The 24,592-nt window shown below is 38.7% G+C and overlaps 1 protein-coding gene across 1 annotated transcript in view; it reads left to right on the top strand.

Moving 5' to 3' along the window:
- The window catches only part of LOC114353265 (chromosome segregation 1), a 15,263-nt gene extending 6,496 nt beyond the window's left edge, over positions 1–8,767 (top strand). The window contains exons 7-16 of the mRNA XM_028305184.1: positions 832–961; positions 1,765–1,928; positions 2,715–2,904; positions 3,331–3,431; positions 4,107–4,293; positions 4,803–4,959; positions 6,131–6,222; positions 7,221–7,441; positions 8,037–8,134; positions 8,596–8,767. Coding sequence (XP_028160985.1) covers positions 832–961; positions 1,765–1,928; positions 2,715–2,904; positions 3,331–3,431; positions 4,107–4,293; positions 4,803–4,959; positions 6,131–6,222; positions 7,221–7,441; positions 8,037–8,134; positions 8,596–8,767 — 1,512 coding nt within the window. The remainder of the gene's footprint in view (positions 1–831; positions 962–1,764; positions 1,929–2,714; positions 2,905–3,330; positions 3,432–4,106; positions 4,294–4,802; positions 4,960–6,130; positions 6,223–7,220; positions 7,442–8,036; positions 8,135–8,595) is intronic.
- Positions 8,768–24,592: the final 15,825 nt, after the last annotated feature.

The raw sequence follows: 24,592 nt of genomic DNA on the forward strand, positions 1-24,592 counted from the left end.
GCCACCACATAGCCACCAGAGATATGCGAGTGCGAGCTCTGTACGCTCTCAAGTACGAGGAGGAGTTCGCACCGCACGCGCCCGGCTTCGTCACGGCCGTGTGGACCGTGCTGCTGGCAACCACGCCGCACCGCAAGTACGACGCGGTAAGTGGGGCCAGATAGCCACTACGTAGCCACTACATGGCCACTACATAGCCACCACATGGCCACTACATAGCCACTACTTAGCCACTACATAGCCACCACATGGCCACTACATAGCCACCATGTAGCCACCATATAGCCACCATGTAGCCACCACGTGGAAGCCATGTAGCCACCACATAGCCACCAGAGATATGCGAGTGCGAGCTCTGTACGCTCTCAAGTACGAGGAGGAGTTCGCACCGCACGCGCCCGGCTTCGTCACGGCCGTGTGGACCGTGCTGCTGGCAACCACGCCGCACCGCAAGTACGACGCGGTAAGTGGGGCCAGATAGCCACTGCATAGCCACCACATAGCCACCATGTAGTCACCACGTGGAACCCATGTAGCCACCACATAGCCACCATGTAGTCACCACGTGGAATCCATGTAGCCACCGCATGGCCACCACATAGCCACTAGATATATGAGAGTGCGTTGCTCTCTACACGCTCAAATACAAGGAAGTGTTCACTACATAGCCACCATATTATGGCCAATACATAGCCACTATATAGCCACCATATGGCCACTGCCTAGCCACCATATAGGTACTAGATAATATGCAAGTACGCAGCTCTATATGCGCAAATAGGCACTTTTTCTTCATTGAACGATTCTAGCAGCAACATTCTTTATTTCCAGCTGGTGTCCAACGCCTTAACGTTCCTAGCCAAAATCGCCGAAAAGAACAACTACAAAAGCCTGTTTGAAGACCCCGCCACACTTAGCAGCATTTGCGAGAAAATCGTCATTCCCAACATGGAGTTTAGAGGTAAGTAACATAATCTTTGAACTTAAATAACTATGGGTAACGCATTCGATATCGACTGCGTCAAAAAAATATATGAAGATTTTAGTTCTTGAAAGATTCCGCTAGGAGCGCTGTACAATCCGTCGTACATTTAGGCTGAGTTGCACCACTTAACTTAGACCGAAACTTTGACGATAACCGGTGTTTTTTGTATGGAGTTTGACAGATTTTTGACGTTTGTCAAAGTTAAAGTAAGATGGTGCAACTTAGCCTTAATGTCACATTTTTATGCAGTCGATATCGAATGCTTTTGACGTAAACTCACACTATGCTACTACAGAGGGGCGCCACCGTCAATACCGGATCGCTGGTTCCGATTTTTGCCATGTTGGAAACCATATAGTTGAACGATGGTAGCGCCCCCCTGTCATTGAGTTTGGTGGGACAGTTCAGCGTGGGTCATCTTTAGCAATGTGTTCCCCTTGACGCGTCCTGTCATTGGCCGCGGCTTTCAATGCAGCGACAACACTTCTTCTTTTATTTTGGCAACGTCTTGATATTGAGAACCATGATTTCGCCAATATCACGTAAACAGCTTTGACAGAGTAACAGGGTTTACAAAAAACAAAAATATTTACATTTCTAATAATAAGCAAAATTATTTGTGTGAGTACCTAAAACAAAAAAGACAACAACACAAATAAATACGCGGCGGTGGCGATCAGATTGCGCTTGTTAATTTGACATTTCTGCTTTTAAAATGGCGGATTTTTTCATGGTCTGGAACGCATATAATAAAAAGTGCATATTGTCTATTCCCATAGAGTCAGACATGGAGTTATTCGAGGATAACCCTGAAGAGTACGTGCGAAGGGACATAGAGGGTTCCGACGTGGACACGCGGCGGCGGGCCGCCTGCGACCTGGTGCGGACCCTCGCCCAGACCTACGAGGACAAGATGATGAACATGTTTGGGCAATATGTGCAGGTTAGTTCTCGTTATGATTGCATTGGTGACAATCTATTTTGAACTTTAGTGAGACACAAGGTTCAAAACCAATGAATAATATTTATTTTTCTCTATACTATAGGGTTTTCCAATAAGAGGTGTCATTTTGATGTGTCTCAACAAGAACTTTTGCACGTCGCATGCGACAGAATATGCTGGAATTTATTAAATTAACACCCATCTGTAACCATGATCTTGCAAATAAATGATTTTATTTATTTATTATTTATTTGATATTCAAAGAAAAATGCGTTTTTAAATATAAATGATCTGATGTTATGATAAAATCAGGCAAATTACCACCACAACCACGCTTATAGGACCATATCCTTTTCATGAATTTTTTCATAACCATAAACGCAAAGTTACTAAACATCCGATCATTTATACATATAGTAAAAAAATATATTTTTCTTTGAACATCAAATGACACCTTTTATTGGAAAACCCTATAGATAAAGGATTAAACTTTGGATCCCCGTTTCATCCCCATACAGTTGAATTTGGCACCCCGCCCGCCCCGTTGCACGCAAAATTCGAGGCAGCGGTCATAATTGTTTCATATTAATAATATTCAAAATGGGGATGATAACTAAATTATATAAAATTTACTTGTATAAAACTATGTTTACATGCTAGTTCAAATCTAGTGAATGTGCTCTGTTCTACCATATTATGTGACACTTAATGTACAAATAAATAAATAAATAAAAACAAAATGAGTTCGTACTGATTTACTAAAACGTTGTAACTCCATTTTTCCAGCTAATGCTAGCCAAGTATGAAGAGTGTGGCGCATCAGCATGGCGTGGCAAGGACACCGCCATGTATTTAGTGACGTCACTGGCATCGCGCGGCAGCACTCAAGCCAGCGGCGTGACGCGCGCTTCGCCGCTGGTCGACTTAGCGCAGTTTGCTGCTACGCACGCAATGCCAGAGTTGCAGAGACCCAATGGTGAGTATACTACACGCCCACACTAGAGTAACTCAACTAAATAAATACTCAATTAGGTACACCTAATAAACCTACTCAACTAAACTTGACCATAAAGTTAATATTCCTTCGGAATAGAGCAACAACCACGAGCTGTCAAACGGAACCGATTTTGGAAGACAAATTTTCAGCGTGCTACTGAACTGTCAAATTGTTGCAAAAAACGGTTCTGTTTGACGTGACGGCGACGGCATTACGCATCCTTTTTTATCACACAGTGTTGCTGCTAGTGACATGTCGCTCTCTCAGTACTATGTTGCTCTATTCCACTATACTTAGTAATTTTATGGTTGAAACACGTTTAGCTGCTAAATTACTCGACTAGTACGAACGATGCTTACCTCCTCTACTATTTTTTGTTTCTAAAATGAATTGTATTTGTTTCAGTGGACGAACTGCCTGTACTGAAAGCGGACGCCCTCAAGTTCCTCATGACGTTCCGAACGCTGCTACCCAAAGAGTTGCTGGTCAACGCTCTGCCTCTTATGGTGAGTAAATTTTAACTAAGCAGTTTATTTATTTATTTAGTTCGTACACCAACAGCAAATCAGATCTTTTCCACCACAAAAGGCGACTAAACGTGATAGAGACAAGAGACTGTCGTCTGTGAGAGAGAGACTGTGAGAGTCGGAAAACCACGACCGTTACTTTATTTTAACCAATTATGCATTTCATGAATTCGCGAGCGAGATTAATTTGTGCACTAGTTTTTTATAATGAATTCTTAACCTAATCTTTATGTTTTTGCTCAAAATATCTACGGTTTTTTAAGTTTTTACATTAAAAGCATCGAAAATTATGGATTTTTGATCAAAAATAGATTGAAATTTGACGGTTGAAGGACGGATTTGCATAAGGATTGATTAAATGCTTCGATATGATTTCATTTTGGTGCAAAATCTTTTGGAAGTACTGGTTCTTCACCATCATTATTTCAGCCACAGGACATCCACTGCTGAACATAGGCCTCCCCCAATGATTTCCAGATAGGCCGGTTGGTCGCTACATTCAGCGCTTTTTAGCAATTTTTAGGTCATTTGTCCGATAGATTATTGGTTAATTTAACCTTAAATGCGGCTTGCATCCAGCTCCTTCTTGCAACCTTTGAGGTCATCTGTCCTCCTTGTGGGTAGATTGTTAATTTACTCTAATTTAATTCGTAGGTAGCCCACGTGAGCGCCCGTGGGGTAGTTTGCACATACGCCGCGTGCGCGGTAGAGAAACTAATCGCGGGTGGAATGATATCCAATGCGGCGCTACTACCGCACGCGCCGGCGTTGCTCGAGGGACTTTTTGCTTCGCTCGGCGACGGCAGCGACCCCGCGCGACACAACGAGTATGTTATGAAGGGTGAGTGGCTTTTATTTTTTTATTTATTTATTTTTCTTTATTACCAACAGCGCAAGGATTATTATAGTCTACTAGGGTTTTAAGTTAAACTTTAACCAAGGGACCCTGTAAGTAGCCCCTATTGCTTGCAACGTAAGTAATATTAGGGTAGTGTGGTCCCCAACGGTACTCTGCTACCGCTCTTAGAAGTACATGCAAGCTAAAAAAAGGACAATGAAATTGGGTTTTGAGATCTTGAATAAAGTATTACTTCAGAGTAGGTGTGTCCTAAAAATACTCGTATAGGTGATGTTACTTACCAAAACTTAAGGCCAGGTTTCCACCAAGGCGGAGCGGAACGGAGATGTGTTTTGAATAACTACTCAGATCTTATTATTTTCACTTCTCCGCACCACACCGCGCCGCCGTCGTTGTCAAATTCTATAGAGAAATTCGTCGGTCCGACACTTCTCCGCTCCGCTAAAAAACGACAAAAATCAGTATATTTTTACATGATGTAATGTTTTCAGCAATCCTGCGCACACTGTCCTGCTTGCAAGACGCGGCGCTGCCCTATCTGGGCTCAGCGCTGCCAAAACTCGCGCACATGTTGTCAGTCGTCGCGAAAAACCCCAGCAAGCCGCACTTCAACCACTATCTGTTTGAGACATTGTCGCTGGCTGTCGCGTGAGTAAACCTTATTGCTTACTAGCTTTCCGCCCGCGGCTTCGCCCGCGTGGATTACATATTTTTTTCCAAAATAAAATGTAGCCTATATTACTCGTGGATAATGTAGCTTTCGAATGGTGAAAGAAATTTTTAAAAACGGTCCAGTAGTTTTTGAGCCTATTCATTACAACCAAACAAACAAAGTTTTCCTCTTTATAATATTAGTGTAGATAGATTACGGACTATTATTGCTAATGCCAAACTTCTTCTATCTTAAGCATAAAGTTAATATTCCGCTAGGTACAATAACTTTATTATCTTAAGTAACCTTTATTGCTAAGTTAACAGGATAAGGAAATACAATGTCGGTTGCAGACCAAAATTTGGGCTAAGTTAGTTAAGCTTTCGGTTTGTATGCAACCGGCATAATATTTTATAAACGAACGAAATTTTATATGGTAAGTTTAGAGTATTGTTAAAAAATACTACCCTACATACATACTAGAGATGGGTTATACCAGGTAAATTTGATACTAGGTGCACCTATTCTTAGTATTTATTAATACTCGATCCAAATACCTATTCCACCTAGTACGTAGTAATTAAGCATACTTGACGCGACTAGTGCGGACTAATCCACGTAATATGACTTTAAAATACCTACAATTTTTTTTTGAAAAGATACAACCGTAGTATGAATAATGCAATTTGAAATTGAATAATAATTCCTCCCTTCATACTTCAACAGGCATAGGACTGTCAACTTAAAAGTTGGCGTATTTAAAAGATATCAATTTCATAAAAATATTTACATATTTTTTCTTATTTACATGAATATGGTTTGACTACGTTTGTGTGCGTTTGCTTCGTCGCGTTCAAATTTGTTTGGTCAGACAGAGACGGAGTGAATCTCTACGTTCGCACATAAGCTTAGCGAGAAATACTAGGTGCGCGTAATACACGACTACGGATTACGCAATAATAACCTCTATTACTTTGATGGTAGGGTCGGAAATCGTGTAATTTATAAAATACTAGGTGGATCAAGTATTTAAAAAATTGGAATAGGTGCCGCCTAGTACTGTAAAATACCTAGTGTGTGGATCTGTTCTAGTAAATACGTCTCATCTCTAATGCATACATACTACCTACATACATAATTTATTAATACATACTCATATTATTCTAGGTTGGTGACAAAATCGAACCCCAACGCTATCTCGGCCTTCGAAGACGCTCTGTTCCCGATCTTCCAGGAGATACTACAAAACGATGTTCAAGGTGAGTCTGTTGCATTCTGACACCCGTATACACAAACATTACTATGAGATCTCACAGTGTGCGTGGACGCACAGGGTTCCAAAAACCTATTCATAGGCAATACATGAGTGGCGACATGACATGTGATTTGTTCGTGTTTGTCACTACAAACACGAACAAATCACAGAGCTCTATTCAACGCTGTGCGTTCGAACTTCGACTTTGCATAGCTTTGCTGCTTTATTTAAACAAGCATCGTTTGTGAATACCTGTATTACCCGTATTCTAGTGCTAGTGGCGAAGACAGTGGCACAAACTAGTGAGCGCTGAAGTGGTAGGAGAACTACAGCATTTGCGCCACTGTTATTTTACCGATTAAAGTACCAATTTAATAGACGTGTTTGACACCACCAATTAATTGACGTACATTTTTAAACTGTCAAAATGAGACTCTCCCATAGATTTCGAGCGATAAGGATGGGTAGCTTGGGGTCATTGGACAAAATTCTACGTGCTCACAGACCGGGTTTTAATAACATAAATGCGAAAGTGACAACAAAACGCAAAGGCCACTCAATGGACCTTCATGAAACTTTACAAAACCAAAACCAGAATCAACTGTAAACGATCTGTGGCAAACAAGAGTGTACCAATACCAGGTGCTGTATCGGACAACAACAATGAAACCCCACGTATTCAAGTGTCTAACCTGTTTCTCTAGTTTTCAATGTTTCTCTAGTGATATGTTTATATCCTACTATCTTTCCGCCCGCGGCTTCGCGAGCGTGGGCACCTGAACCCTATTTTTTTCCAAAATAAAATTTAGCCTATGTTACTCGTCGATAATGTAGCTTTCGAATGGTGGAAGATTTTTTAAAAACGGTCCAGTAGTTTTTGAGCCTATTCATTACAACCAACCAAACAAACAAACAAAGTTTTCCTCTTTATAATATTAGTATAGATATATGTATTGTCCTCCTGCAATAGAGACTAAATTAATCTATGATTTTTGTCCACAGAATTCATGCCATACGTGTTCCAAATGCTTTCTCTCTTACTGGAGCTTCGCGGCGCGGGCGGTGCTCGCGGCGGCGGTGACAGCGACGCGTACGGCGCGCTGCTGCCGTGCCTGCTCGCGCCGCCGCTGTGGGAGCGCTCGGCGAACGTTCGCCCGCTCGTGCGCCTCGTCTGCGCGTTCGTGGCCGCGCGCGCGCCGCTCGTGCTGCAGAGCGGACGACTGGTGAGTTCTAACACAATTTCTTTACGCAGGATTTCTCAAAGTAGGGTACGCGAAGCCTTAGGCTAAGAACTCACGGCGCGATTTTCAACCGCGCCCGCCGCGGCTGCGGGTGAGAATCGCGCCGCGTGCTAAGACACTGGTACAAATTAGTTTTTACAGTAGTAGTAGTAGTAAGTATGTACCTATTAAAAATTATCCAAAATTACTCCTGAAATTGATTCACATTCATATTAAAAAGACATTTCTTTGGAAATTATTGCAATTTAAACCTTATATGACGAAAGAGTGGATTCCTCTCAATACAGGTTACATAAACTTAAAGAGAGGAATTAGTAGATTCTTCTCAATACAGGTTACATAAACTTAAAGAGAGGAATTCCCCAACTTGTTACAAACCTACTAAATGTCAATAAAATATTTTTATCGCCCGTATTCACAAACGATGCTTGCCTAAGTGAAGCAGCAAATCGAACGCACAGCGTAGAATAGAGCTCTGTGATTGGTTCATGTATGACCCTGTATTTTTTGACAAACGGATGGGCGTATGTTGCTTCTAATTCATATCTTCTACTATAACTTAGTAATTTTGTTCCAGAACGCAATGCTGGGCGTATTCCAAAAACTGATCGCGTCCAAAACGAACGACCACGAAGGCTTCTATCTAGTTCAAACGATGCTGTTTAAGTTCGGAGAGTGAGTATACCCATGTTGATTATTCGTTTCTTTATAATGTGTTTGTTTTGATGTGTACATACCACCGAGTCATCATCATTATCATCATAATTTCAGCCATAGGACGTCCACTGCTGAACATAGGCCTCCCCCAATGTTTTCCATGTTTGTCGATTGGTAGCCGTACCTTTATGATGTCGTCGGCTCACCTGGACGTCCCGCCACTCCAGAACCGTGCTGCCCCATCGGCCGTCAGTTCTGCGTACTATGTGCCCTGCCCATTGCCACTTCAGCTTGCTAATCCGTCGGGCTATGTCAGCGACTTTAGTTCGTTTACGGATCTCCTCAAAAATATTCTTAGTAATTCTTTACAGGACTCTGGCGAATATATTGCCAGCACAAATTGAACCTTATTCATTTATCATAACATCAAAAACCAATGAAAATGTTCAACATGTTATTTGTGCCTTATGTCTTTCCAGGTCGGTGATGCAGCAGTATTCCAAGCAGATCATGACGCTGCTTTTCCAGCGGCTGGCGTCGTCAAAGACCACCAAATACGTGCGTGGACTCATCGCCTTCTTAGGATTCTACGCAGCACACTTTGGGGCTGACAACCTTATTGACCTGGTCAATTCCGTGCAGAATAAGTGAGTTATAAGAATTCATTAAGGTTCAATATCGAGTGTCCCCTAAGTCCACGATCGGTCGGTTTCATCGCCTTCCTAGGTTTCTACGCCGCGCACTTTGGACCTGACAACGTTGTTGAAAGTTTGAAATTCAGTGTACATAATTTGAAAATTATAAGTTCAATATTATATCAGTAAGTCGGATTTTAAGATCTCTATTACACGCATTGGTCCTCCTGCCACTGCTTCGGGACTTAGTTATTACAAGTTTGCTAGTCTAGCAAATGTGGTTACTCTTTCACGCAAAAACTACTAGCTCTATTATAACACCACTATTAATTGTAAAGTGACATGCAATAAACAATGTGAATTTGAAACTTTACAGCAGAATTTGTTTTCGCAGCTTCACCCGCGTGAAATTTAGTGTCACAGATCGTCATAAATTATAGCCTGTATGTTATTCTTGGTTATAAATAATAACGTTAAGTTTCATCAAAATCCGTTCAGTAGTTTTTGCGTGAAAGAGTAACAAACATCCATCCAGATATCCAAACTTTCGCATTTATAATTAGTCCAGTCAATAAAGCATTATAGATGGAAAACTGTAGAACACAATTTCTGACTTCAGGACTTTATTTAGACTAGTTAGGAGGTGAACATAGCAAAAGTCCCCGTCCTTAGCCCTTGAGCCGGCGGGGAGAGGGGGGTTTAAGGCGATTAGTGTCCTCAATCCGCGCCAAATGGGCATTTTGTAAAGCCTACTCCTCTTTTACTGCTAGACAGAAATAGTTGAAAAAAATATATGTTATACAACAGTTCAAGGACTACATTTGTGACGTTTGAATTTTCGCTACGTCTCTTTGTTTTGGATTAAAAAAATAAATACGGGACATCGATTTNGAACATGCCTGCTATTACTAAAAATAAAGACCGAAAGAATAAAATAGAAAAAAAGACAGTGCAACATTAACCGTACCTACTGCACAATTTTGATGACTGCATTCTTTGATGATGATTCGATAAAGTCTATTATTTTGTAATCAACTTAGGCATATAACGAGGCGATCACAAAATTCGATCTTATACCGAATACCTCAAACGTTACAATGATAATGAAGTTTCTCAATGCGCAGTGGTTGGAAAACATCCTTCGATCTGACCTACACAACTCGAGCAGGACCTCAGGTCGTCGCTCCTTGTCCTCGATTTTCCCTCCATCTTCCGCATACCAACAGATACGGTTTGAGGACGACTCGGAAGCACGAAACATGGTAATGCATGACATATTACTACCGCAAACAATAGGATTTAAACTGGAATTAGAATAGATATGAAGATAAAGAGAATTTGTGACTGAAAACTTTAGCATTAGATCCATTTCAGTTAAAGTAAACAATAATACAGGAACAAAAAGAGCAGATTAAACTCTAAAATATTTATGTTAACAATGTAATAATTTCGGAAATACACGACTATTTCTTGTGCGTGAAGTGAGGTATAAACAAGACAACGGATTATATTATAGGAACTTGTCACTTTGCGAAGAGAAACGCAAAAAGCTTGTTTAATTTAATAGATAGTCATTTTATTGTTATTGCAGTTGTATTAGTGGGTACTAATTTGTGTAATTGTGTTGTGACTGATTGTTGAAACAAACAAAAACTCGTTAACTTAATTCCACTCGCGATCGAGGAAGCGCCGCTGTCAGTCGCCGTCACTGTATCGTTTACATAACTTGTTTTGCTGAGTATCTACCAGTAAACTTCACATAAAAGTAATTGAAGCTTTGTTTTACACATATTTTACTCTCGCGCTAAACTCGGCGATAGAAGAAACGACTTGACTGTTAAATTATTGTTAACTAACGCATGAGTTTCACAAAGTTCGAAGCTTGAATAGGTCTCGCAATCAAAACTACTTTTTCAAAAAGCTTATATCGCCAACATTAGAAATGATAGCTTTCCAACTGATTGATACAATCACTAATCTAAACATCCGTTTTTAAATAGCAAATCACTCGAAGCAAACATCATGTTGTTAAAAGGTTGTTAAATCACACATAAAACTAGCCAACAAAATAAAAGTAACCTAAAACATGACCTAATGAGGCTGTACGAGTATACCACATTCTCATTAACGGCCTCCGCAAATACCAAAAAACATCGTTGACTTTGACATTCCCAATCTTGTTAATCCGCGGATTTGGTCTTTGGTCAAACGATGCGCGCACGCATCTCTCATTAGACGGCATCCTCGCACTTGACCCGCTAGCCTCTTTGCTGATGAAAATGGTAATGATGATGCCCAAACAATACTGGCCTTAATAAATTCGTGATGTCTTCAAGCCACATCACTTGATGAGCTAGCATGTGGAATTGAGGATTAATGCACAAGTGCATCATAATTTAAAGTACTAAACATCTCGTCGTAATTTAGTCAATGCCTTTACTCGTAAGTAATGTACAGTCGCAGAATGAAAAGGTTCGTCACCTTAGTGTCGGTTTTCGCTTGCACTAGGTACTGTAAGAGTCAAACCTGTCAACATAACAGTGCAAGAAACAGTGCTGCTAACATTTAAATAAATATGACGTTTGCTAACGAATAAGGTTTTGCTTGTTTATTTTTCTATCCCATCAGTGCAATGCAATGATGACATTGACCAATTGACAATAGTTTTTTTTTATTTAATAGAAATAATAATGGCAGGTTGAACCAACAAGAAGGTTTTAGTTTATCAATCATAATAATCTTCTTGACAAGATAAATCGTCAAACAACTTTGATCAATAATTTTGAACTTTACTGACGAACAGTTAAAGGTTATTTTCTCTAACTCGAGATTATTCTGTAACATAGTTTCAAAAGGTAATATGTGTTCGCGATTCGTTGAAGGAATCAATTTGAAAACTGACGAACCTTTTCATTCCGTGACTGTACAAGTACATTCCATAGAAATGTTTTGTAATTTAAGTTACTTTTAGTTATTTAAGATTTTTATGATTTAATACTTAAACTGTAGGAGACAGGTTTGCGAATGCATCTTACGTACCTTACGTAGAAACCTAAACCTAACAGAATGATATGCAAACGAGGAATATTTTTTGTATAAGATTGTCAAGACATTATAATAATGATTTATTAATTATCAAACAACAAAATGGACTATTGAAAACGCTAATTAAAAACATTCATAATTTATAGCAAATTCGCATCCTTTTTGTACGCCAGATGAGCACAGTTACCTAATAAAAATAACTTCCTAATTTGCTCAGATTCACTTCTCCTTTCACAGTCAGATAAGGAATAATTAGCTCGGAACGGTAATTAGGACCGAAAATAAACTAATTATAATTGCAGTGGCTCAAACTTTCTGTTTCGGGCCCGCGGAGGTCATTGTCATGCAGAGCTTACGTAAGAGACTGGTGTTCTAATAAGAATATTACGTAAGTTAAAAAAGAGGAAGGTCAAATTGACCCTAATAATAAAGGTAAATAACAAAGTAAGTGCTGCAAAAATATAAGCAGGCAATTTCGTTATCTAGGAAGATAGCTTTTCGACGGCGTTTACAGAAACATTTTCTTGAGATTCTAGAGCTTTTGTCACATGTCTTAACTTCATCATAATGGAATTAATTCAATAGTTGATTATGTCAATCAATAAATGGTTCCTGTAGGTTTTATGGCGAAAGGCGCTGAAAACAAATAAAAATTTAACAATGCTTTTTGAACCTGCAATTGAAAAGTAATTTTTAACCAATCTCATGCCTGATTCACACTTGAATCTACACCTAGGAAGATTGAAATCACTATGCTGCTGACCTTAATTAGCATTCAAGATTGCAAAGTTTATCGGCCTAGCTAGCTAGACTATTGTCTAAGAAAACTACCCACTTAAAGCTGGGGAGAGAAAGCACACACAAACTCGTTCTTATTCTAGACTCGTAACGACAAATGTAAAATTAGGTAACCGAGTATAAATTACATATCTACATAATTCAGAGCATCGCATTTCTAAAAAGCAATCTTATTGCGAAGAAGTGCGTTCAGTGACGCAAGAGTGCGATAACAATCGGGTGACGCAACGCGACGCACCGCATGCGCATGTCGAAACGTACTAAGCCTAATTAGCTGGTGGACTCTTCCGGGCTCCTTGTTCCGCATTTTGAGCGACTCTCAGGTGTGAAGCACTAATTGATCGGTTTCTTTTCGGAGATCCGTGGCAGTTTGTGACGCAAGCTAAGACACAAGAGCTTAATTACTTGGGTATTTGTTAATGAATAAGCATAATCGACAGTCAGTTAGCATAGTGGTTAACGTGCCCCAATATCCCAACTACGGTTGCCAATTTTTTATCCCACACATAAACAATGTGATGAAGAGACGACTGCTTATCAATGTAAGCACCGAGGCATCTTATAATGTCAAATAAGATTTTTGAACTACAATGAGTATAGCTACCTATATGAGCATCACATGAACTTATATTTTAATTTTATTGACCATAACGGTACATAATTCCATGTCTATGTATTTCTTCGTTTAAATTATTACCACTTTGTTGTAAGTTCGGTTTGATTCTGCAACACATAAAGTACTACTCAATTTGTTCATAGGCCTAAAATGATGTATGATGACGAATGACCGACTGACCACAAAATGTGACCAACAGGGCAATAATCTAAAACCAATTGCGTGAATCTTACACAAACACAAACCTTTACAATGAAAGCCAACATTGTCATCATAATGATGGCAACAAAACAACTTAACCCCGAACTAATGTTACTAAAATAATTATTTCAATTAAGTAAAACAATACAGGTTAGCGAAAACAAGTTCCGCCGACTATTTTTATAATGTTTATAGCCAATTCAACTTAGAATCAATCAAGTTGTTTATCTCTAGAAAATACCGATCATTGCTCGTCCTTCGCTTTGTAAATTGTAATACGAATAGTAAGTGTAAAATACTTTTTCAAATCACACTTAAAATTCTTACAATTAAGGTAACTAAAACCGACGTCCTCTCTTTAAAATGCATAAATCATAGCATCGAATCCTACTCTTAGTTCATTTCGACTCATTTTGACCCAACATTTATTAGTCGAACGACTCATCAAACGTTTTAAAACAATTCCCTTAGATAAAATCCGATCTCCAGTTTCATTTATGAACGAAACATGACGTGCATACATATCGAGTAGACAACAAAAGGTGCCACTCGTACAGGCGCAAACGTGTAGAGTCGGCAACAAGATAATAAGCAAATAGCATAAAGTTCGCCTTATGTACCGTGGTTTACGTGCATAAAAGTTTTAAATAAATAAATAGAACTTAAGTAGAACTGCTTTCAAGATACCCCGTGAAGTATTAACCTATCAGCAGCAATGACTTAATCTTAGATCAGCAGTAACGTACCTTACAATTCTCCTTATAAAAAAAAGGAAAATGAAGTACAGTCGCGGAATGAAAAGGTTCGTCACCTTAGTGTCGGTTTTCGCTTGCACTAGGTACTGTAAGAGTAAAACCTGCTAACATAACAGTGCAAGAAACAGTGCTGATAACATTTAAATAAATATGACTGTACAAATTGGGAAAGAAAACCTACAGCTCATGGTAGAGGCTTGGTTGGCACAATGATGTTGAATTCAAAACACAAGACTTTTTTCTTAAATAATGTTAAAAGATAAAAAGAGATTGCAGAATGCAAAATACCTACGCATTACTTTATCTTTTAATACATTTTAACAACAGGTAAAGGACAAATTGGGCATCAGTTACAATGATTTGGACAAACAGATATGACACAGGGGAGATATCAATGCAAAATGCTAATCTACCGACAAGATTTATATGATAAAGATGCAGAGACACACCCATAAAACGTATTTTATGTGTACTTTGTAAAAAACAATAAAGATAACAATATACATAAATATAATATAGAATTTGTTTGTCCATTAAAAAAGGTCAAAAGTGTCGATTGACGTAAACTTGTTTGCTATGATTATCTTGTACGAAAATTTAAATTTTCCGGCAACGCCTTTCTTAACTGACTAAATAATAAACTTCCAAAAACGATTTGAGTTTTCAGAACTATCAATCAAGCCATTATTGTACTAATTTATAGGAATGTTAATTCAAATACGGGCGTTGTAAGAGCGACTAGGCTATGCACCCGAGCCGACTTCTGTTGCGATCATTTTTCGAATTTGACAAGATGCAGAACATAAACACCTTATTGAGTAGTCCCACCGGCATCTTGAGAACTTAAGTAAATGAAAATGTTTGACTTGTTTTGTTGCTGACTCTACAAAGGATTTTCCTTGTCCTGAGATGCTCACGCGCAGCGAGGCGGTCGGCAAATGGTTATGCAAATACACATGAATACACAACACACAAGGTCGCACAGGGACCATAAAACACTGTACCGCCAGTGTTTTGTCGTGTACAAACAGTATTCTACGTAATTCTACACCACAAGGTAGCTCTTTGAAAAGCTTTAACATTGTAACTTGGCTAATGTTTAAATAACAAAAGAAGATCGCGAAGAAGCGCATAAATGCATTGCAAAATTGAAGTTATTCATGGCACGAAGTTATGTAACAAAAGATGTATTAATTCTGTATTAGAATTAGTTGTAATGTTCTGTGGTTATACGTATGTATCATAAATTCTATTGTTTTAATACTGCATGACTCAAGTTTCTTATGAGTTAGAATTACGAGTTTTGCTGAAAAATTTAATTCAATGCAGGTACTTATACTTTATCATCTCATTGTGAAGTGAATACATAACGGTGAATATAACATTATGTTTTCATCAGACAGACATACGTATATTTTTGTAGCGAATTCGCCCCTATTTCATGTACATAAGATGCCACAGTCAGCTTGACATGCCATCGTCTGTACCTAAAGCTCATTCATTGTGCCCTCTCAACTGTATGCTAATGAGTGTTTTAATGCCCACTTGTTCGCATCATAGTGCTAAAACACCGCACAAATAAACGCAAACCTGATGCCCTTCGAAGGTTTAAGTTTAAACCTGTACCGAGCTGATGGGCTTTTTGCATTTTAATGCTAGATGTTTCAAACATGATTGAAAGCCTGAAAAAATGATGGAATTGATAGTTTCGGAGTTCATTTTGTCGGAATAGATTTTTAGCAAATTCATCTTGCTATAATAAATTGAGTCCTTAAAATAATTTTTTTGAATTATTGCACCATCTCAATCAACCAACGTGGTCTAAGATTGTAAAACATTTACACCTGAATATCATAATATTGTCCCCGTTGTTTGTCGAGTCTGCAGACAGAACAATACTTTTATTGACATTCCTTTATCACTGCACAATGGCAGATGCACAAGCGCATGTAAACTCAGCCATTTTACACATTTCACTGCACTTTTCTAGAATGTTCTCTAAAAAGTAGATAAATTATTGAAAATTGCTTTATGCAATGTAGAATGTCTGTATTAGTCAAAAACCCAGACGCTTAATAGATATAAATATTCAAAGTCATACAATTTGTATTAAAATACAAAGCTATATGAATTATTACTATCATTAGTTCGAAGAACATGGGAAATCACACGAGCTCTACATGTAGATCTTCCTAACGATGCAATGGCAAATTCTGTGGTCCATTAAGAAACCGCAGAGGTTTTTTATTTAGTGCATAATTACTGAAGGCCAATCGTTCAAAGTTTGTAGGCCACCCAACACTTTCCCTAAAACATTTTTTTCAACAACATTTCTGTTTGACCCTTGCTTTTGCAATTAAAAGTAAAAAGTATAATGGTCATGGGTGTGGATAATGGTTTTAATTGCCATTTGCCACGCTTTATTACTCCGGTCCGGTCAAAGTAATCAAGTGTTTAATTTCTTTCTTCTTTATGAATCATCCAACCTTTTAATCCAAAAAATATGGTCAGAGGTCACAGGTCAGTTTTCTACATTTGGCATAATCGATCAATCAATGATCGCAAAAAATCAACAATAAACTTAGCAACACTATAACCTGTACACTTCCGAGTTAGAATTACACAAGTAAACTTTGGGCAGCTAGATAACGAATCAAGATCCCGAGTTATTGTCATTACCAGCCCAACCAGAGCGGCAACGATCATTAGCGTGGAAGTTGCGCAAACGCAGACGGAGCGCACCTTACTCGTATAATTGCCACTTCTGGGGTATCCTTGGACTATGTTACAACAGTTGGAATAAAGATGCTTTTTAAACTTAACGTTGCGTAAGACCACCAAATATCGTACAACTTCATAGACAAATTAAACTGATTGTCTAACGAAAAATATGGCTCCATCCCTCAGAACCATATCAAATCAGACGCCTATAGACAAGACTAGGATAAAATAAAAACAGGCATAGAACTTACCAAGAAGGTAGCTAGTGTCCTTGATTTTAAACTGCTCGAGAGTATAACAATATTATACTACTTCTCATACCAAAAAAAAAACATATATTTTCATTAAATCCCAATGTCTGAACTCATTTTTCTGGTGCGTTCATTCACGGTTAGCAAGTTGCGCTTGCACAGTCTCGATTCGGGACGGTGGCGGTGGTCCACCGGGACTCCATTGTTCGTGATCAGAAGCACATAAAAATATTTCCTAACTACCCTTTGTTTTGCAACTGCATCTGTTAGAGATNTGCGTCCGTTGCGAAATAATTACGCATGTAGGAAACACGCTATGGTAATGCTCATGGCTTTGTTGACACATTCCCTAATTGCTCAAAGGTTCGGATGTTGACATTTATTAAGTCGTTATGTCTTGAAGACCTTGGAGATATTTGCCATGTTTTGGATTTTCCAATAATAATAAAAATCCACTTGATATCAAGGTAAAGCATGTTCGATATTAAATCGTTGAAAGGCCATGAACTTTGCAGATTACCCACATTTAAACTAATTCTACTCACTTAAATATCGAGTACTTAATTGAATGTTTTCAGCAGTTTTATAGGATTACCAACTGGTAATCGCCTTTTATCTTTTTTACTCATTATATGTGTTTCAAAACAAAATTGCAGTAAAATGATCCCCTGACCCACAAGGTGGACCGATGACCTGATAAAGGTAGCGGGAAGGCGCTGGATGCAGGCCGCTACCAACCGTGCGATGTGGAAGTCATTGGGGGAGGCCTATGTTCAGCAGTGGACGTCCTGTGGCTGAAATGATGATGATGATGATGATCCCCTAAAAGGGAACCTCTTTCTGTGTAGACGAGATCTGCAGGTTCACGATATTAAACCTTATAAGAAAGGCTGAGTATCTCATACGCTAATGTCAGGTTAACTTTCTTCAACATGATTATCCACTTTGGTATTAGCTAACAACCATAATTCAATTGTCTCCAAGAAAATTGCGCACTCATACTTAGTCACTTACATCACCCAAAGAAAGCATGTCTCTTGCGATGGTACAAGCACGCCATGCATGTAGGGAGGGCCCGTAGCTTGTTGCATGGGCCAAGGAGTGTCTAGCGAGAAGTGACGTCATTGGTTGATTGAATCTGACTCCATAACGCACATGTGGTTAGTGCACAGGGTGAGATAATCTCAATGCGAGACAGTCTGGAATAGAATGGTCAAAATAATAATTTGACCTTTCGAATCGAGGACCAAATGTCAAATTACTGAAGCACATTTACACTTCCTACTATGGGTTCTATCCCCGCAAACCCGAGGAAAACAGAAACTTAACAAAAAAACTTAACCCTCCTTCTGGCGCAATCGGGTAATCAGCTGAGCTCAGAAAAAGCAGCAAGGGGGGACCCTTAGGGATAGAATTATAATAAACTCTACTGAATTACTTTTACTTAAACGAGTAACGATTAGCTGTTTCCAAATAACTAAAATTACACTCGCTTGAGAAAGCCATTTAAGACAATCAGGGGCCATATTATTACCATCAAAGTTCCGTTATTTGCTGTCGTCGTGAGAAAACGATTACTAATGTAATCGATTCAGTTATGTTATTATAATAATATTTTTAATTAGACCTGAATGTCAGTGAACCGTGCCGCAATCGAAACGTTGAACTGCCTCCTTTCCTTTCTTGCATATTAAAAAGCCTGAGGCCTTCCAACAGGACAAAACGAATAAGAAACACGCTGTATGCGCGGGCGCCGAATACAGCGTCGCGGTTCACTGACCGCCTGATGAGCTGGACCGAATGTCCTAGGAGTGCCACATCACAAGCGAATCACTGTCGCTTAGATAGTACATTTGTTTGAAGATTTACGACTTGAACCGAAATAAGTACTGTCTTAACACATATTTACCCGAGAGTAATCTTGTATCCTATTTAAATAGGATATAGTATAGATAAGTAGATCGATAAAAAAATAGGGTAGGCCTTTTAATACCAACCAAGACTATAGACATAAAATCCCTATGACCACATAGGTTTCTGATGTTAGAGATATTGTAATTGTTAACCTACAAAAAGGACAATCAAGAAGGACTTAATGCATAGTCAGTCGAGGTGTTAAGCAATCAACAAATGCGACCAAACACACATTACCCACACCGAGTTTATTTTTTACGAGAGCAAACAAAATCTCACACCAAAAGGAATATGTTGCATCATAATGGCGTTAAGACAAAAGATTTGCCGAAAACCTGTCCGACCTGGGCTATAAGTCTTGCGCCTGCGCTTTCAAGTAGCAGGGCTGTCACCTTAACTTACCCAAGAAGTTTACTACAAAAAGTATTTTATGAGCGCTCTCATTGTTAAATAGGTAAATTGATTGCTACTAAACTACACAAGCAAAACAAGAGACATGAAAAAAAAGCCCTATGCATTTATTGCCATTCAGGATTTCATTAAATGTAAATTACGTTAGCGATTACGCTAGAGTTTAAAAACTTTTTTTCGCAAACTCTTAATCGAATTTTACTCGAATTATTACTGGGTCGTACTAAACGTGACGTGTATAATGAATAACATAATGGAGATCTTCCTAATGTAATAAAATCCGCATAAAATTTAATAAAGATGAATCAAAGTCGTCTTAAGGTCAAATAAAGAAGCTTTTTAGTTTTTCTGTAGAGTCAACCCTAAGTAGAGAAGATGACTTTCTAAATGCGGTTGACGTAATTGACGCAACGCGTGAACACGCCCATCATTGTGGTCATCTGCGATGTTTGCACACCTGCTTTCTACTGCAGTAAGCGGATGTGAATCAACCAATCCTCGATTGATTGTCACTAGAAGTGCCTTTTTCCTGTACCTAATGCGGATTTCGCCACGCGTGCGGATCTGGTCCGCGAGCGACTAAAATCAAGCTGCTAGTTGCATGCAGGACAAAGATTTCGTATTATGTGCTCGCAGCCAATCCGCGTTCAGGGTGCGTGTAGTCCGCGTAATGGGAAAAACATGTAAGAATTAATTAAATGCAATCAGCCCGCATGCGGATTAAAAGCGCACGCGTGCCGAAATCCGCATTAAAGGAAAAAGGCGCATATTCTGTTTTTGTTGACAACCCTGTTGTGATTGGATAATTTAATCCAGAATTAGAAATGTTAACCTAGCTTGAAAAAATCGAACTGCCGCAAATTAGTTTGAGATGCGACTCTTAGCGCTAAAAATTAAATAATTATTAACTATCTTTTGTGATTGATTAACGAGATCCATGTTCAACAATTAAAGTAATTAAGCCTTTTTGCTTTTTTAGCTTTGTGTTTTAATTCTGAGATACAACAAGTAGGTATCTACGTGTAGAATTAAAAAGATTATTTATTAAATACTTCAATCAATCTACGAGGCAAATGCACAAGCCGCGCAAGTCATAAAAAAGCTATCTAAATTATTAAAGACAGTTCTTTAATAAGGATTATGACGTCCAGTGGTGAAGTAACTCGATGAACCTTGAAAACACTAGACTCTAGGCTCGATACCTCAAATCCAAAAATCGAATTCTTTATTAACATGAAGCTTTTTTCAGGGCAGTGGAATCCCAAATATAGCTTGGCCTACAACCAATTCGGAACAACATATCGTTGGTGTACTCATCTCCACGTTTTGTGAAAATCTGTGCGAGGGACAACCGATCACAATCCATAGGACTAGTCTGATACCTCATTCTTCATATCGTGACCATGGCGACTTACATTATTTCCTTATCTATTATGTATTCTGTGCTGCCTATATCTTTATGCTTGTGACCACATGATGCAGCGTCAACAGAGAACCGTGACAGACTGGCATACATATTTGCACATCGACTTGACATAATTTCCACCCGACTATGTTTACTTCGATCAAGATATCAATGCGATGCAGTCGAGTGTCATAGAAACTTACATAGTACACACAAGTATTCATCTATTATACATTACCAGGATGTTAATAGAACGTGAACGTTATCAGTCCACTAATCTTGGCTTGATCACATAATAAAATTTTAAACAAGAAAACGGAAGCGATGGTTTGAAAAGTACGACCGTAGATTGTAAAGATACATATCTACATCAAGGTTAAGACCCTTTAGATATAAAACATCATAGAGAGAGATAAAGGCTTTCAGTAAAATTATTTAAAGATATTTATAATTTTTGGTCAAGACTTTTAGTTAACTTTAACAAATATGGTAAAGTTTCAAAATGTATAAGAATATCAAATGCCTATCTAACTTTTGTATTATCAGTTAACAACCTAAAAGTCATACGCAAATAATCTAAATTAATGTCAAAAGTTCACTTACCTCAGCAGATTCGCACTCGCTCTTCAACATTTTGGAAACAGCTCTCAAATCATAAACTTGATCACTAGATTTGATTGTTAGTACTTATTCAGTTTATTTAAACCCTGAAATGTCCAAAACTATCTTCACTGTCTCTCACATTATTCACCACTGAATACTGAAGAAAAACTGACAGATAAAAACTCGCGCTGAATACGAGTAGACTTGAGATGATAGTAGCAAGATAAATGTATCAACGCTGACAAATACAATTCTTTCATAAACATCTTATCGGGACAGCACTTGAGAACGCTCGCAATGTGATCGGTAGCTACAGTTTTATTAACCTGACGAGTAGACGACTGATAATGTTAAAAAATAAAACATGTGGGTAAGCGGGTATTTTTAAAATAAGAGAAACATAGCGAAACGTCATCATGTATAAATGGCAGCATTGTTTAAACCTACCAACTTGAGAACACGAATCTTACGGGCGGCAGTGGCGCTACCTACGAAAAACTTTTAAGCGCCAACTTGGCCAAGTATTAATTATATTATACTAGCTTTCCGCCCGCGGCTTCGCCCGCGTGGAATTTTGTCACAGAAAAACAATATCGCGCGCGTATTTGCTCACCGTTTAGACCTACCCTGGACTACGACAAACATTTTAAAACCAAAATCAGCTCAATCGGCCCAGCCGTTCTCGAGTTTTAATCAGACTAACGAACATCAATTCATTTTTATTTATATAGATAGATAGATTACCTTTCAGACATGGCTCTAGCTTCCATTACTTCTACAGTCGGCTAAGACGATCGAAAGAACTTCCTGCCATTGCTCTGCCATTCTTCCGCAAAAGGGCTGCTACTGCCTGCACTGCCTCCATCTAGGGATGTCGGTCGATTTTCAAACGGAAGCGACGAATACATCAAGGCGCTCTTGCGCATTGAGACATTATGGCTTTATGGGCCAGGCCGGAGATTAACACCGATCGAGGAAAGTTAAATGAGCAATACACATTTCAATTGAATGCCTTTTGGAAAAGTTGTAAGGAAATTAGTTCTCCCATTACAGGGTATCATAATTCTACTCTCTCTCTTCATTTATTTTACTATCTAATTATCTATGTTTTCATTTCAATTTCAGTTTACGGCTTAGCATTTAATTAACTTCTTACGTACATATTTAAAGACCCTAAAGGCTTTTAAACTTTCATCTTTCATGGTCATCACTAACATAATTATTATTACTACGGATTGCTACCATTGGACGGAACGGGATTGCTCCCATAACATATCACCCGCATGTTTCCTCTGTTACTCCGTGACCATGGCGCTTGCAACAGTGCCGAAATATNTGAAATATCGGAAACTTAAAATTATGGTACATGGTAGCAATCCCGTCAGTAATAATAATTACCCTGAAGGCTGTCCCACGCTCAGCCAATAAATCTGAAATCCCATCTTTTGTGTAGGAATTCACACCCACATAAAAGTTAGTGTTAGAGCAAGGAATCCTATAAATTTTTATCTCTGCAAAACCAATCTTCATGAGCATGCAACATTCTTCTTACTTATTAACGATGATGACGGCACTTAAATATAACAGCTTTGGATCGTTTACGAATGCGTGGCCGTAGCGGGGCGTTCTCTGGGGCGTTGGAAATGTTGGGATGCCCCACTGATTGCGGCTGCATTCCGAACTAACTCAAATCGCGCGTAAATCGGCGCAGTGACTTGCGAGTTGAGGAATCCTCGGCTAATGAAGCTGGGGAAACCACACGACCATCCATAGTTCTAATTGTACAATTAGACCAGTTTACATTACTCCAAGCTGAACAACTAGATACGAAGAGATAAGTAGAAGCTTAGTGATAGATTAATCTAAAATAATATTCAACAAGCAAACTGAAGCCCTAACCAACTCTAGCTAACTCTAAAATATGCCTTCGAGAAGGATACAAAAAGTTATAAACTCTTGAACTTGAATTCGTTTGTGTGAAATAAAGAAACCAACAAAGACACTATCAAATCAATTTAAGCAAACTTTTACACAAATCCAAAGCATCTTTAAAGTCGTAAAAAGTCAAACTTTAGTATCACTTGAGCTTTACAAGCACCAATAAAACCCTAACACTGCTTCGGGACAAAAATGACCAGCTGTGAAGATTCAGCACAAGAAACTCGGTCTTATTGCAAATTCCTCGAATGCCATCATATTGCCAACCAGTTGTGCTTATTACGGAGTACAGCGGCAACATATCTGTAAACTCATAACTAACAGCTGACTTAGATAAGTTAGATCTAATCACAGTATTGAAGGTGCTTGTTTGTAGAGCGTTCACGGGCGAGGTCGGCGGAAGGGAGTCACCGATAAACTACATAAATGTTGTTGGCGATTATATTACTACCCATATAAGGTATAAGTTTAACACATTTTGTCGTATTTATAGCTGGATTTCTTGCTAAGAAACATGAGTTATAAAATCAGGTTAATGGTTCTTTGATAGCCTTATAGAATCTTGGTGAATACCTTGAAAGGATAAACAGAATTATATCATTGTTTAACTGTGGTGGTGACTGATCAAAGTTTAATCACGCAGGCTTCTTTTACAAGAGTCGAAAGCTTTTATCAAATAAATTGGTACTACTAACAGCAACTATGAATAATAATATACCTAATAATTGCAGATAGCTTACGAAGATAAGAGATTCATTTAAATAAGCCGTTGTATCTTAAGATTGGCTTGTTAGACTTAAACATGCTATTCTAATTACGTGCGGTAAACAGCTTAGAAGAAAATGTAGGTCCGACAAGAAATTATACGGTTGTTTACACATAAACTAGATATTAGCGCTATAATATTCACACTTTCGCAACCTGCCCGGTTCCGAGGTACTATGTAACCTGGGACCCTATTCCGCTCAACGATCTCGATGTATCGGATTTGATCCATCATATCAATCACATTGTCCAGCGCTACGGCCACAAGCTGCATAAAATACCCCGTAGGGTATTTTAGTGTATGAACGACAACAAACTATAAGTCGCCATACTCGATCGGGCGGAACCGATGGGTAATCTTACCATGAAAATGTAAAGACACTTATTAAAAACAATAAAAATAAAACATTGAGTAGCT

This window comes from Ostrinia furnacalis, unplaced genomic scaffold, assembly GCF_004193835.3.
Source record: "Ostrinia furnacalis isolate ACB-3 unplaced genomic scaffold, ASM419383v2 OfSCF1638, whole genome shotgun sequence".
Classification (NCBI taxonomy): domain Eukaryota; kingdom Metazoa; phylum Arthropoda; class Insecta; order Lepidoptera; family Crambidae; genus Ostrinia; species Ostrinia furnacalis.